The 14,919-nt window shown below is 49.9% G+C and overlaps 1 protein-coding gene across 1 annotated transcript in view; it reads left to right on the top strand.

The window, feature by feature from the left end:
- Positions 1–14,042, top strand: part of FFAR4 (free fatty acid receptor 4) — a 21,689-nt gene extending 7,647 nt beyond the window's left edge. Inside the window, exons 2-3 of the mRNA XM_004701065.2 lie at positions 3,597–3,725; positions 13,572–14,042. Coding sequence (XP_004701122.1) covers positions 3,597–3,725; positions 13,572–13,961 — 519 coding nt within the window. The 3' untranslated portion in view covers positions 13,962–14,042. The remainder of the gene's footprint in view (positions 1–3,596; positions 3,726–13,571) is intronic.
- The last annotated feature ends 877 nt before the right edge of the window (positions 14,043–14,919 follow it).

Genomic DNA, 14,919 nt, shown 5'->3' with positions numbered 1-14,919 from the left:
CCCAGTCCAGATCAAGTCCATAAGTCCCATATTAGCCCATATGTCTGATACCAATCTATAAAGTCCTCTTCAGACTCACAAAACACATGCAATGACTCCAAATGCAGGAAAATCACAAGCCAGTGGGTGGAAAGTCTTGTGGATCCAGTGGTGCTAGAGGCATCTTAGTGCTGGCATGGGTCTCTATGTGACTCCTCCAGCTCCAGGGCTCTAGCATAGCTCTATGTGTCTTGTCAATAGGAATGTTTCGCAGAGAGTAAGTGGGTAGGCCACCTCCAGCGAGCTATTTATCTCCGCATCAATGACGAGCTAAACTCCACCCTTTCACACTTCAGTCTCAAGTTGACACCAGATTATGTAACTACCACAAATGGCCTGCCTGGGAACAGGTGGGCCAGTGACAGTGAAGGTATGGAGCCACTTAGAGTTCCTTCTGAGTGAGAGACAAAGGCCAGGACTAAGGTTTCTGGCAGTGCTCAGGCGCTGGTGGCACTGTCAAGGAGGGATTGGGCTCCTGGCTGAAAGGTCAGCAGTTCAAACCCATCAGTCACTCCTAGAGGGAAAGCTGAGGCTGTCTGCTCTGGCCTTAAATGGGTCACTATGGGTGGGAAGATGCAAGTCAGATGAACTCATCACCACACAGGACCTCCAGCTGTTAAGCCTTCGGGTCCTAATTCCTGAGCACTGGTCTCCCCATTGCCCTGGCTGAAGACCCTCTCAGATTCCCATGTGACTTCCTGCCACTCCCTTGGCCCCTTCAAACTGACTGCCCTGTATTTGGGAGTCCTGGTGGCAAGATGGATAAGTGCTCAGCTGCTGACCTAAAAATTGACAGTTCAAAGCCACCAGCTGAGGTCGACAAGACCTTGTAATCAGCTTTCCTACAAGAGTAACACAACCCAACCCAAGGGTTTCTGAGGCTGTAAATCTTCAAAGGGAACAGACAGCCTCATCTTTCTCCTAAGAGCACTTGGTGGGTTTGAACCACTGACCCTGTGGTTTGCAGCCCAGAACTTAACCCACTGCACCACCAGGGCCCTCTGGACACAGTTAGCTGTATTTTGTCTTTCAGGGTTGCTGTACTCAGGTCTCTGTTCCCTCCCGACAGGCTCCATAGTGGCAGACAGCCTTCGTCCTCGCCGTGGTTCAGCCGCTACTTCTCAAACAAATGGGCGATTGAGCAAATGAATTAAAAGAAGACAGCTGTTGACACTGCCAACCCCACTTTTGGAAGCTCAGGGCACAAGACAGGCCTGGCTGGCCCTTTTTGCTCTTCAAATGAAAACATGCAGAAAAGGCACAGAGGATACTATAAACACGTCCCTGTCTCCCCTGTTAACACACCGTGGAATACCTTGGGGTGGGCGAGGGGGGTGGGAATATCTAGAGTCTGAATCACTTAAATCAAACGGATTTTCCCACGGAAACAAAGTTATAACACCAACTCACATCCCTGACTGTGGGCACGGTGCCTGGTTTTTCCCTACTAGCATTATTTTTTTTAACGCGAGTAGGCACTCCATTAAATCAGCAACACCATATCAAGCGTTCTAAAGAGCATGTAAATCAGTCACTTACGCCACACAGGCCAGTCGCACTGCCTCTGAGTCCCTGGCTGGGGCGCTGCTGCTCGGAACCCTTATCTGCCTTCCTTTCCCCACTCGGCGCCTGGAGTGAGTGCCGCCAATTACAAAGATGGAGGGCGTCCTCAGACGGTTCCTTGTCTTCTGGTTCCGCTCCCATGGAGATTTTGATTTCGTATTAGAACGTCGTTTCCTTTACAAGCTAACTTGGATTGCCTTTGAAAATTCTAAAAATAACATGGGCCCATCTTGGGCGATTTAGAAAATCCAGAGAAGCCGGAAGAATAGAAACAAGAGAAGAGCCCCACCCGGAAACCGTGACCTTCCTGGCATGTACCCTCCCAGGCTTGTATCTGTGCTCGTGTGCGTGTGCATATATGCGCGTGTACACGCACACAGTCTTTCCCATCCTGGGATCACACAGGCGCGTTGTTTGGAGGCTGCTTTGGGGCCCCAGTGTAGGGAGAAGACCTACCATGCCACATTCTTCCAGGGGCCCTCAAACTGCGGCCCGCGGGCCACATGCGGCCCACCAAGGACATTTATCCGGCCCGCCAAATATTTTTGCCCCGTTTGTTTTTTCACTTCAAAATAAGATATGGGCAGTGTGCATAGGAATTTGTTCATAGTTTTTTGTTTTTTTTAAAATTATAGTCTGGCCCTCCAACGGGTCTGAGGGACAGTGAATTGGCCCCCTGTTTAAAAAGTTTGAGGACCCCTGTCACAATCTTGAGAAGCAGCTGCCTGGCTGACACTCTGGCAAGGCGTTTGGAAAGCGTGGGGGTGGGCGTAGGGGGTCGTTTGAGAACTGCTCTGGGGTCATCTGACAGTACAGGAATTAGAGACCGGGTCATGTCCAGCATTCTTTCAATGATGCTGGCAGCCCGCGTGTCAATACCTGTTGTCCGCTAATCTTCAGGCATGAGGGTGGGTCTGCAGATATAGTCATTTATGCACACGGGGTCTGAGTAGACAGGAGAGCTGGAAGAGTCTCTAAAGGGCAGTGGGCACGTCACTCAATATTCAGAAGAGCCTTGAGAGTCGTAAGTTTCTTTTGACTTCAAAAAAAAGCACTCACTTGTATGACGAGTTCATAAACATGTTCCTGTCAGGCGCAGCAGTCAGGGTGGGGAGAAGAGTGTTTGGAGTGGCCGGTCCATTTGGGGGCCATCTAACAAGATAGGAAAAGGCAATGACATTTCTATCTCCTCCCTCCGCCCGCCCCCCCCTCCAACCAGGTGCAAATGCGATACCGGCATTCCTCCTCGTTTGCTTGGCCCCAACAAGTCTCAGTAGATTCTGTTGTTATCATTGGGCACCTTTGAGCGGTTTCACAGCAACTCAGAGCATCAAGTCAATGCATTGGGGCCCTGTGTACCCCAGGGTGAAACACTGCCCGGTTCTGAGCCAGTCTCACGATTGTGGTTACATTTGGGCCCATGGTTGCAACCACAGTGTCCGTCCATGTCATTGAGGACCTTCCTCTTTTATGCTGCCCCTCCACTTGACCAAGCATGATGTCCTTCTCCAGGGACTGGTCTCTCCTGATAACATGACCGACGTATGTGAGACAAAGTCTCGCCATCCTCGCTCCTTTACAACCACTTAGCTCTTTGGAAGGAGATGCTGTGTGGTTGAAAAGGACCCCGCATTTAGCGTTTGAGACTCTTGTTTTAGGAAGATGTTCCGAAGCGTTCATTTCCTCCTCTGTAAAACAGAGGTTTGGGAAGCGAAGGCTCAGAGGGTGTTTGCAGCTGAGCCCAGGAAGCGGCAAGAACACTGCTCACTTGCCTCCCCTGGCGATGGACTTGCTAATCATGCCCCATCTGTCTCCCACACGTGTTCTGAGGGTCATAGCAAGTGGTTTCTAAGTGAGATTGCAGCGGGCTGTGGAAGAGATTCTGGGATGTATGCCTCGTTCCACATTTGTGTGATATTGTAATGCTCAAGTAGGGCTGAGGCCAAATGAGAAGCCAGCATTTAAATGATATCCTCTTCCCTTTTTGTAACTAGGTAATTCCTGTGTGTACACTGGTTTGGCCCAACGTTGCAGGAGAAATCTCTTGGGATGTGGCTTTTATCACCTTGAACTTCTTGGTACCGGGACTAATCATTGTCATCAGTTACACCAAAATCTTACAGGTATGTATGCTTTCCTCACCGGTGCTGGGCTGCACATATAGGCTCTGGGTGGGTCAGGGAGACTTAGGATTTCAAAGTCACATGACTCCAGCTGGTCCAATCTCCTTCACTGACCAGATCCACCTCCTCTGTCACCCTGAGCAAAATGAGTTTGGCACTAAAAGGAAAAAATAAAAACAAAAACAAACAAACAAAAAAACCAGTTCTAGCTCTGTGGTAATGTTATTTTCCTTGCTCACTAAAAGGACATAACTGAAAAACCGTCTGCTGTCGAATCAATTCTGTGTCATCGTGACCCTATGGGACAGCATAGAGCTGTTTCTTGTGGGTTTCTGAGACGAACTCTTTATGGTGATAGAAAGCCTATCTTTCTGCCACAGGGAGGCTGGTGATTTTGAACTGCTGACCTTGCAGTTGGTTAGCAGCCCAATGTATAACCACTTCACCAGGGCTCCTTAAAAGAGCATAAGCTCATTTAAAAAAAAAATTAAAACCATAACAGACATACAAAACTGAATGTCTACTTTACCCCTGTTGTTAACAATCCAAAGGATATTTTGCAAGCTTTAAAAATACATCTGTGTAAATAAATAAATATATTCAAAAGAACTGAAGTCAAATAGATTTCCCTATGGAAACAAAAGTATAACACCATGTTAGCTCCTTGACTATGGACATGGGTGCCTGTTTATTTTTATAAATACACAGACATATTGGGGGCCTCCAAAAAGTTCATGAGGAGATGGAATGAAAAGATAATAGAATTTCTCACGAACCTTTGAAGCCCCCTTGTGCACACTATATGTTTTTGTATCCACGTATAAAAAAAACAATAAAACCCACCAAATTCACTGCTTTCTGGTCAATGCTGATGACTAATAGCGACCCACTGTGGGCTTCCAAGTCTGTAACTGCTTATGAGAGTGGAAAGCCCATCTGATTCCCCCACAGAGCTGCTGGTGGTTTTGAACGGCCAACCATGAGGATCGCATCTCAACCTATAACCACTATGCCAAGACTCCAGATGGGATAAGTCACATGAAATTTCAGGTTAAATGGTCACATGTCAACTATTTTACACCGTTCAGTCAAGTTTATTTTCCAAATAGGTGGAAATACTGTCTGCACTGTAATGTCCTTTTCTGACTTAACACTATGTCTGCGTACCTTTCCAGTTCAAATCAGTTCCTAGATGTGCCAGGATTTAGTATATGGACCTTTGGGTTGTATCCATTGTTACCCCATCACAAACAACACCGCGTGATGAATAATGTTAAATGTACAGTTGAAAAAATTATTATCGAAGTTGAATTTATATATAGAGAAAAACGGACCTGACAGCCCAGAAACTTCTCTTGTGCCTTCTCAGCGGTTGCCTTCCACCTATAAGGGATGGACATTTAAAATGTCTACTGAAACAAGAACTGAGCTCTACCTTCAAAACAAAAGTATACACAGACCAAAAAGAAGAAGGAAAAACAATCTTAGCTTGCTTCCCACCTATTGAGGGAGGCCATTTACCTTATATGGTGCTGGCCCCTCAGACCAAACATGCTCCCAGATGGAAGCCCATTTTAGACAGCTTCATGCACAACCTTCCAATGATGGAGGATTACACTTGTGGAATCTTGGTTTGCTAGCATCTTCTGGGTCATCTGGCAAATGCACATACTGAGACAGTGCCCTGATGGTCCTGCTGGCTGGCTGGACAATTTATGGTCCTTTCTTGATAACTCAGGATCGCTGCCTTTTTCCATGCTCAGAAACCCAGGACAGGACAAACCCCCTCCAGGTCTGCTAATGCTTGTGGTGAGACAACTCCTGTGTTATTCCCTAAACTCTTTCCCACTGGATGACTCACTCCTTGCTAATGAGTCAATTCTTACTCACAGTAACCCTATGGGGAAGAGTTGGGGTAGCTTTCTAAGGCTGTGAATTTTCACAAAGCCGAAAGCCTCATCTTTCTCCCAAGGAACAACTGGTGGTGTTGAACCTTCAATCTTGGGGTTACCAACTTACTGCACCCCCAGATGATTTGTGAGCCTCAGCCTGGGGCTTGCTAGAGGCAGATTCAGGCCTGGAGTTAACATCTGTGTACAGGACAATGCCATGCAAGTGTTCAAAACTTAAAGCCCCATTGGGTTTGTAATAGTTTTATTGCTGAAGTGTACAGAGCATATGCAGTTCCCATTTAACAATCGCTACACTCGTTGTTCAGTGACATGGGGTTACGGTTCTCAGAACGTACCGACATTCTCATCAATTCCATTCTGCATGCTTCTTTCCAGCATCTGCCCTCCCTGTGCCCTCAGCCTCTCCTGTTTGCTTTAGCGTGATTATGGACCTTCTGATCTCAGACCGAGGATTTTCTTTTAGCAGTGCACAGTCCTCATGGGTGATGTCCTGTATCGTATAAGCCATTCTGTTATTTAACTAAAAGGTGACTTCAGTGGGCAGTGTTCGGGGGGGCTTTATAAAGAGATAGCCTCAGGGGATTCTCTAGTCTCCCTGATCCCAGTGGATTGGGACTCTTTAAGGATTTGAGCTCTATTTTACACTCGACCCTCTTCTTTCGGGCTCCATCTATGGTGGCCCTGGGCAGATGGGGCCAGAGGTAGTTGGGTAGCATCAAGTTCTTCTGCTCTCAGAATAGACAAGGCCCTAGTTGGTAAAGACCAGTAGACCAGTTTCCTCCCCTGACTCTCTGGTTCCCTTCTTTCTCTTTTGTAAGTCACTTCCTCTTGATAAAACTTATTGATGAGAACACCCACCCACAGAACTCTTAACCCATTTGCAAGATCACGCAGCTCATAAGCAGCTGGTGTCTGGAGTTACATGTAGAGTCTGGCCCCAGACTTCCATCACTAGTGGCTCGGACCTTTGTTAAGGGTCTGCCCTGTGCGATGTGCTGGTGAGGGCTGGGAGGTGAGGCAGGAGTGAGAAAATCACAGGCACAGCCTCGCAGGAACTTTGACCCGAAGAGAGGGGTGGGGACACAGACAAGGGCACTGTTATTCAATCGAGTGAAACCCTGCCCTGAGAAGGGGGTGATGCCAAGACTTTGCATGAAAACATTTTGCAAATGGTTAACCGGTTACACAAATGTTAGGGATTACTGAGGAGAGGGCCTGCCAAGGGTGTGAACGGCAAAAGCGAAGAAGATCCGAAAGGACTGTTTCAGTCGCCTCACTGTCAGCCCCGAATCTGCTACTTACTTCCTGTGTGGTCTTGGACAAGGGACTCTACCTCTCTGAACCTCAGTGTTCTCTGCGAAATGGCCAACAGGATCCGGGTTGCTGGAGGGCACATGAAAGCTACCACTGGTGGGGCGATCATGTGATGCCTGCCACCAGCAGGTGCTCAATCCAGGTAGCCTGTTGGCATTTGTTAGGCAAAGCTGTCCTGGCTCTGATAGCCCGTGGTACTGGGAACGGGGACTCTGAGATTTGTCAGAGGATAGAGAGGAGGGGCCCAGATTTGGCGCACCTCAAGAACTAGGAACCAATCCTGGAGCAGCATTTGGTACCTCCTGCTCAGTGCTCCCACCCTTGTGCCCCCCACTCTCAAAGGCCAGAAGGTTCTAGTCTACCCTCTTCATTCCTGTCCCACGCCAATCCATGACCTGGTAATGAAAGACTGAAATATTCTACAGAAAATTTTCCATTCACCCCATTCCCCTCCCCCACTTCCCCCTTCCACCCCCCACCGCCCCCACCTCAGGCCAGGTCCTACCTGGAAAAGAACTCTAGAAAAGAAACAACCAGAACCCGGAGGAGTTTGGGGAGGTATTTGCTTATCCACCTGCCTCTAGACAGCCGTTGATCACTCCCCAAACATTTTGCATCTAAAGCCACAGCCAGCTGCTCCGCAGTTCCCATCACAGGCCCCAGGCCCGTATTCACAGACAAATCGCAATCAGAGAACTTTTGAAACCACTCAGCTACCACAACTAAAAGTGCCACCCCTTCCCCGCCAGCCTTCAAGGCACAATTGTTTCTACTGCCTCCAACCTTGGCCCCTCTGCAAGGGGGTGGGGGTGGGGGGGCGGGGACACCGGTCCCTTCCAAATCTCTCTGACCTTCTGTTTCTGGAGCACAGCCTTCCCTGGACTCTTCGCACCAGGCCTCCAGTGATGGCCGAGGGCTCGGGGATCCCATCCGTTTGAGAAATGCTCAGTGAAACGGTAAATGGGCTTCCGGGGTGCAGGACCCTGCTGAGCCTTTTTTACACGACGTGCCTTGGGGATCTGCGGGCCAGGAATCAGGTGGGGGCGAGATGGCCAGATCTGACCACTTACGACACTTCACAGTTGTCCTCGAGCCAATGTGGTGTCAGGAGTGGAACTGCCAACAGTAAGCTTTCCACAAACAAACAAACAAACAAACAAACAAACAAACAAACAAACAAACAAACTCACTGCTTTGGAGCCAGTGCTGACCCAGAGCGCGCCCCTGCAGGTTTCTGAGACTGTGACTGTCCACGGGAGTAGAAAGCTCACACTTTCTCTCCAGTAAGGTTTCCAGTGGCTAATTTTTCCGATGTAGCTGGCCAGCCCTGTTTTCCCCCAAGACCCCGCCCCTGGACCGGTGCCCCACGCACGGAGCTCTCTTTGGGAAACCCTAAAGCTCACAAGCTCCCTCTCAGGTTTCTGGCTCTGACTTGGGCAAGGATTCAGTGGGGTTTCCAAAGCTCTTGGTGGGGAGCTTCACCTGAATTGTCCCCCAGCCCCCTCTGGGGTTGCTCAGGCTGCGACCTCATTTACCCTCCTGCCTTCCCTGCTTCCTCTTTCCCGGTGACTCAGCCATACCTTTCAGCTGCGTGGACTTTTCCCAGTCAACAGTTTCCCAGGGAAATTGCCTCCCAGCCACTCCCCTGGTGCCCTTGCTCCAGCTGTTTGGGCTTCGTTTGCACAATTGCCCGGCAACCAGTGCCAGGACAAGATGTGGTGCTTCTCCCCTTTGTAACAGTGTGTGTGTGTGTGTGTGTGTGTGTGTGTGTGTGTGTGTGTGTGTGTGTGTGTCTGCTTCCCCTCCCATACCCACGAACATGCTACCATGGAAGTGCGGTGTGGCCTGGGCTTCTCTCCCCACCATCTTGCTGACTGCTGCTTATCCAGCTTGTCTCTGAGTGCGTAGCACACAGTAGGTTCTCAATAAACATTTGCCGCATGAATGAATGAGCCATCGCTTGAAGTAGGATAACGATCAGCCTGTCGTAGGGCTTGGCAGAGAAACCGTGAATGAGTTAAAGAGCCCAGGTGCAGTCCTTTCTCCTTGCCTCCTGGCCTGGTCCTTCCCTCACACCCCCACCCCCACCCCCACCCCAGTTCTGGGGCCTGCTGGTCAGTGATGAGGAGGGATGTGGGCTCTCTAGAAAGATGGAGGTCTATTACCTGATGTTTCCAATCGGGGAGCTGCTGACTCATGAAGGCAACCCCCAGAGAAGACCCACCCCTAGGATCTGCCTCGTGTGGTCCCCAGAGAGACACCCAAGGGCAAACTTACTGCCAAGGCATCAATTCTGACTCCTGTAGGCCCTATAGGGTGTCAGTTCTGACTCCTGTAGACCTTATAGGACAAGGTAGAACCACCCCTGTGGGTTCTCAAGGTTGTAACTCTTTATGAGAGCAGAGAACCTCATTTTTCTCTCTAGGAGTGGCTGGTGGTTTCAAACTGTGGACCTTCAGTTAGCAGCCCAACGTGAGAGTAACCACTAGAACACCATGGCTCCTAGAGAGAGACTAGGGAAGAGCTCTGTGGGGTGAGTGAGAACATCCTACACCTGCATCTACCTGTCAGTCAGTGGGAGCAACTAAGACAGGGCAGAGGGGTGTGACGCCGTCACACTCAGGCTTCAGCAACGCACATGGCAGCTCGTCTCAGCAAGACAGTTTCAAAAGAGACTCTCCTTCAAAGGACGCCAGTGGGAGTGGGGAGAGATGGGGAGAGGCTGCCAAGCCTGCTGTCTTAGAATGGTAGTCGCCATGCCTCAGTGAGCCCAAGTCAGCTGGACTGGACGGTTTACTGACAACGTGGGCTCTCCTGGGTCCCACTAAGGAATCGGGGATCTGAAGGTGCTCTCAAGCGTTTGCATCCTAGCGAGGGGTGCAGCCACCCTGAGGCGGGTGGTCATGGGCCGTGTTCCAAGGAGCACAGTGCTGTACTGGCTCTTTCCAGTGAGGCAGATGTGATGCCCAGAGCTTCCCCTCTCAGAGCGGGCCGTGGGCTGCCCCTTATTTTAAACACAGGGTGGGGGTGGGGGGCTTGCCAGAACCTGTTCCGTAGCCTTGTCTTGAGGATTAAAGCTAAGGCTCAAAAGTGAATTGAGCATTTAAGGTAAAAAGCGCATCCAATGGAAAGTCGGAGGTGTTTAAAACCCTGTATAAGCATTAATAGGGGCTCTGGGGTTGGGGAGTGGTGGTGGTGGTGCACAAATTGTTCATGCTTCTCACTGCTTACCAGAAGGCTGGAGGTTGGAGGTTGGCAGCCACGAAGAGGTTCCTCCGAAGAAAGGTCTGGCAATCTCCTCCTGGAAATATCAACCCATTAAGTACCACAGGGAGGACAGCTCTACACACACACACACACACACACACACACACACACACACACACACACACACACACGGGGCCGTGTGCTTTTACTTTTTATTACTATTAACTCATCTTGCCACCCAGGTCAGAGAACAAGAGAAGAGTCAGTCCCATTTGAGTGACATCGCCTCTCTCACCCCCCTCCCCACACAAGTTGTGGGACCTGTGGAGAGACAGAAGCCACTGTGACCGAGTCTGTCAGTGCTAAAAAAAGGCCCCAACACGAATGCACTTGGCCCATGAGTCACCCCTGTCATCGGCCTGTCTGCTTATAGTCACTGTCAGGCCGGGCCCCATGGGTGGTCCTGGCCCCCCAGGAGCCTGCAGTCTCCTGGGGTCAGGGGTCTATGTGGCTAGTGAGGCAGGCTGCCAAGAGGGAGTGAGCCAGAAAGACTTCGTGATGCATGGCATTAGACTTGAAGTTCAAGGCTAGGGAGAGGATGTCCGTTAGAGGGAGAGCAGAGGGTGGGGAGAGCCCCGGCTAGAGTCGGATGACCCAGCGTGTGAAGCCCAGCTGGGCCATTTCTTAGCCTGCCACCCAGATCTTTGGCCAAGGTTGCGTCCTCAGAGTAAGCAGCTATTTTAATGCCCCAGGACTACCTCAAAGTAGGTGGCTGACAACAGCCAGCACTGTGTTCCTCTTGTGGAGACTAGAGGTCCGACTCCCAGTGTTGGCCGGCGCAGGCTGTGCCTAATAGTTCTAGAGGAAGGTCCTTGCTTGTCTCCCCTGGCTTCTGGCAGCTCCAGACAATTCTGGGCTTCTAGCTGCATCATGACCCCCCGTCCGCCTCTGTGCTTCCGTGACGTCTTCCCTCCAGGGAAGAGTCTGTGTCCCTTGTATAAGAGCGCAGCACCCATGGGCCTGAGACCCACCCTCCTCCAGGAAGACCTCAGGTTAGCTGAATCATCTTCACAGTTCCTTTCTCAACTGAGTCGTGCTCACAGATGCTGGGCTTAGGGCTTCAGCACAACTTTTCTAGGGGCACAATTCAGTCCATAACACCAGTTTTCCTCCAAGTGTGAGGTCTGAGTTTCATGCTACACAGCGACATCCAGGCTTGGATGTGCTGTACCACCAGTGGTGCATGAGCTCAAGATGGTGGATCTTGTCTCCTGAGATACCAACGTCGTGCCGGTGTTGGTGGGGAGGGGGGACCGACAGGGCTGGCAACCTCCTGGGAGCCTTTTTGCTTCAGCTCAGCTGAGCTCTATGTGTATGGATGGGAGCTTTGACCATTTCTAATTCGTGCAGGGACCTCGAACTAATTGCTTACGCGACTAATTCCTCCTTTGTGGAAAGAACAAGGGTTGAGACTGAGAGTAGTGGTGGAGATGAAATGCGACACTTGATGAGAGAACTATGTCGCCTGGTGCAGGGGGAGTGCTCCCTGAAACTTAGCTGTGTCCAGGAGTGTTTTGTACTAGTTGTTCCAGTAGGGCGGACGGGCTTGTTCACTCGGCCCTGTGTTCATCACTTAGACCTAAACCCAAGCTACTGCCGTTCAGTCTGCTGATTCTAACTCACCCTCGTGCGACGGAATAGAACTCCTTCGAGGGACTTTGAGACTGTAAATCTCCACAGGAGCAGGTAGCCTCATCTTTCTCCTGTAGAGCTACCTGGTGGGTTTGCACTGCTGACCTGTGGTTAGTAGCCCAGTGCCTCACACGCAGTGCCACCAGAATGCCTACCCATCCCCAAGAGGTGGTGCTGAATCACTGCACACATGTACTCAAACAATTTAGTCATAAGACCATTAAAGGGCTCTCTTTCAATGCAGCTAGCTAGTTATTGTTGAATCATTTCTAACTCCTGGTGGTCCCATTGGGGTCGGGGTAGACTGTGCTTCAGAGGGGTTTCCAGGACTGGTTTTTTTTTTTTATTGGATCCTCAGACCTTTCTTCTAAGATGCTCTTGGTCCTCCCCCCTGGCGGTGTGGAGCTGAGTGTCCTAACCACTTGCACTACCCAGGGAATCCTGTCCGGCAATTAGCTAGTCTGAAATATTCCAAGGAGAGTATTCTGAGCCTGCCTGATCTTGGAGCTACATTTGCACAGCTTGTGAATGATGCTAATTAGCTCCTAAGTGCTTCTCCTGTTGAGGTTTGGGACTCTTAAGGGAATGGGCTCAGGAAGGCTAGCACTGCACTCAGGATGAGGTTCCTCTGCGGCTGAGTCTCTGAACCATGTAAACACCCCATTCTGTGGCCAGGAGAAGCAGAGGGGCAGATGGTCAGACTAGGGGAGTGGGAGTTCACAGGGACCACTAATGTGGTCCGGACCATCTGGACTGGGTCTTTTCCCTGGCTTAGGGGTAACAGGCTAATTGGTTTCATTCTCCATCACATCTCAGGCTAGCTGGGCACCAGACAGGCCTAAATGGCCTCAGGTTACCCGCTGGCCCCATCCCTGACACTAGTCCTCCCACACTCACCCAGCCATGCCCCTTCCCACCACCACGTCCACCTTGGCCCCAGAAAAACTCAAGGAATGGAAGGTGACAGCCAAATCTTCTCCCCTCTGGCTGTGGCTTATAGACAATTAAAATTAGGCAAAAGGGCAGTACCAGGATGCTGAGGCTCACCTAGCCAGCCAAGAGCTACTGTTAACTGGGAAAGAAGCAAGCTGCAAAGTGGGGTGCATGAATGACCTTATTTGCACACAAAGCAAAATAGCAGATGCCTGCGATCCCATAGGGAGGTGTGTGTGAGGACGGAGCATCTCCACATGAGCATAAGGAAACTATGTCCATGGATCACTTCTCAGGTGTGGAGATGGTACAAAAGGTCAACTCTTCCATGTTGCCATTAGATTCCTTTCAGCATCATGTAGTTTGAGTTTGCATTGGGAGCACAGCCTGCTTTTATTTTTAAAATGTATGTACATGCCCTTGTTAAACAAGTGTTTGTTTTTCATCTCCTAAGGACTATGGCAGCACAGTGCACCTGTTCACACACCTTTCTTTCTAGACCACTCAATTCAAGCCTTTTCACCTGCACCTCATCAGCAAATTTTGCAATGCCAACTGTTTGCCGCCTTACCTCTCAGAAGGCCAGCCAGGCGTTGCATTGTTCCCAGCAGCCTCTGAGTGTGGACAGTGTACCAGAATGAGTTCACTCTCCACAAAATCCCAAAGCCTGACAGCCCCCAACTCAGTCAGGATTGCAGATGCCACCTCGGGCCCCTCGGGCCCTCTGCATGAGAAACCCTTGGCATCCCCCACTAAGCGATGGCTCTGTTCTCTTGTTCTCCTGCAGATCACGAAAGCGTCCAGGAAGAGGCTCACCATGAGCCTGGCGTACTCAGAGAGCCACCAGATCCGAGTGTCCCAGCAGGACTTCCGGCTCTTCCGCACGCTCTTCCTGCTCATGGTCTCCTTCTTCATCATGTGGAGCCCCATCATCATCACCATCCTCCTCATCTTGATCCAGAACTTTAAGCAGAACTTGGTCATCTGGCCGTCGTTCTTCTTCTGGGTGGTGGCCTTCACGTTCGCCAATTCTGCCCTCAACCCCATTCTCTACAACATGTCCCTGTTCAGGAACGAATGGAGGAAGGTCATCTGCTGCTTCTTGTTCCCAGAAAAGGGAGACATTTTCACAGACACATCTGTACGGAGAAATGATTTATCGATTATTTCCAACTAATTCGTTTGCTTCTTCCTTAGTCCACGCTTCTCACTATGTGGTGAGCCCCAGGATGTTTTCCAATGGAGCCGATTTCCAGGACTACTGTGCAAGCGTATTCTGCTTTAAGAAAACATCACTTAGGCAAATGCCCGTGTACAGCATGAGAAATGAGGGGATGATCGGTCGTTCAACATTACCTTTCCTCTAAAAAGGATTTGCTCTGGGTTCCTTTTTTCAATATGAACTTTTTTTTTTCAGGGTGTTTGTAATAATAATTAATTAACTTAAATAAATTTCTATTTCCTAACTGTCTGGCCATCACATCTCCTACATATAAAGCCTTCTTGATTTCTCATGCTTGGAACTGTCCCCTCCCTAAATTTCTCATCTGAAGGGCTAACAGCCACACTGGAAGGCTTCCTCTTTTATTTATGGATGTCCAGAGTGCTTGAGGTATTTCTAAGGAAAAATTAAAGGTGATGGCTTTTTTTAATACTAAAAAGGGGAGCCCTGAAAACTTTTAGGGGAAAATGGTTCAAGAAATGAGAGAGGTTGAATGCCTTCAAAACATGGGAGAGGGAGAGTAGGGTGAGCCTTCATTGATTCATCCCCCAGATAGTGATGAAATCCTTGCTAAGGCCAGGCACTGTCCGTGGTGCTGGAAGTACAGGAACCAGCCAGCCACGGATGGTGCCCGCAGGGAGCTTGCTTTCTAGTAGGGAGAGAACTACTGAGTGTAAGCCCACAAATAATCTAGCATCATAGAATGGATAAGTACCACGAAGTATACAGGAGGGAGTGTTATGGTGGTGACGACTGTTCAGATGGGGAGATGGGGTCTAAAGTGACCTTTCTGAGACATCATTAGATTTGAGATGTGAACAAGAGAGTCAGTTAACCATCTGAATCTGAGGGAGCTTTGTAGGCAGAAGACACACTGGTGCAGAGGTTGGTGTGCTTGGGGAACAGGAAGAAG

The sequence above is a fragment of the Echinops telfairi genome, unplaced genomic scaffold (genome assembly GCF_000313985.2).
Source record: "Echinops telfairi isolate 266 unplaced genomic scaffold, ASM31398v2 ScPeMD7_70;HRSCAF=299, whole genome shotgun sequence".
Classification (NCBI taxonomy): Eukaryota; Metazoa; Chordata; class Mammalia; order Afrosoricida; family Tenrecidae; genus Echinops; species Echinops telfairi.
The sequence above is the reverse complement of the archived record's forward strand: the minus strand, read 5'-3'. Positions and strand labels throughout refer to the sequence as shown.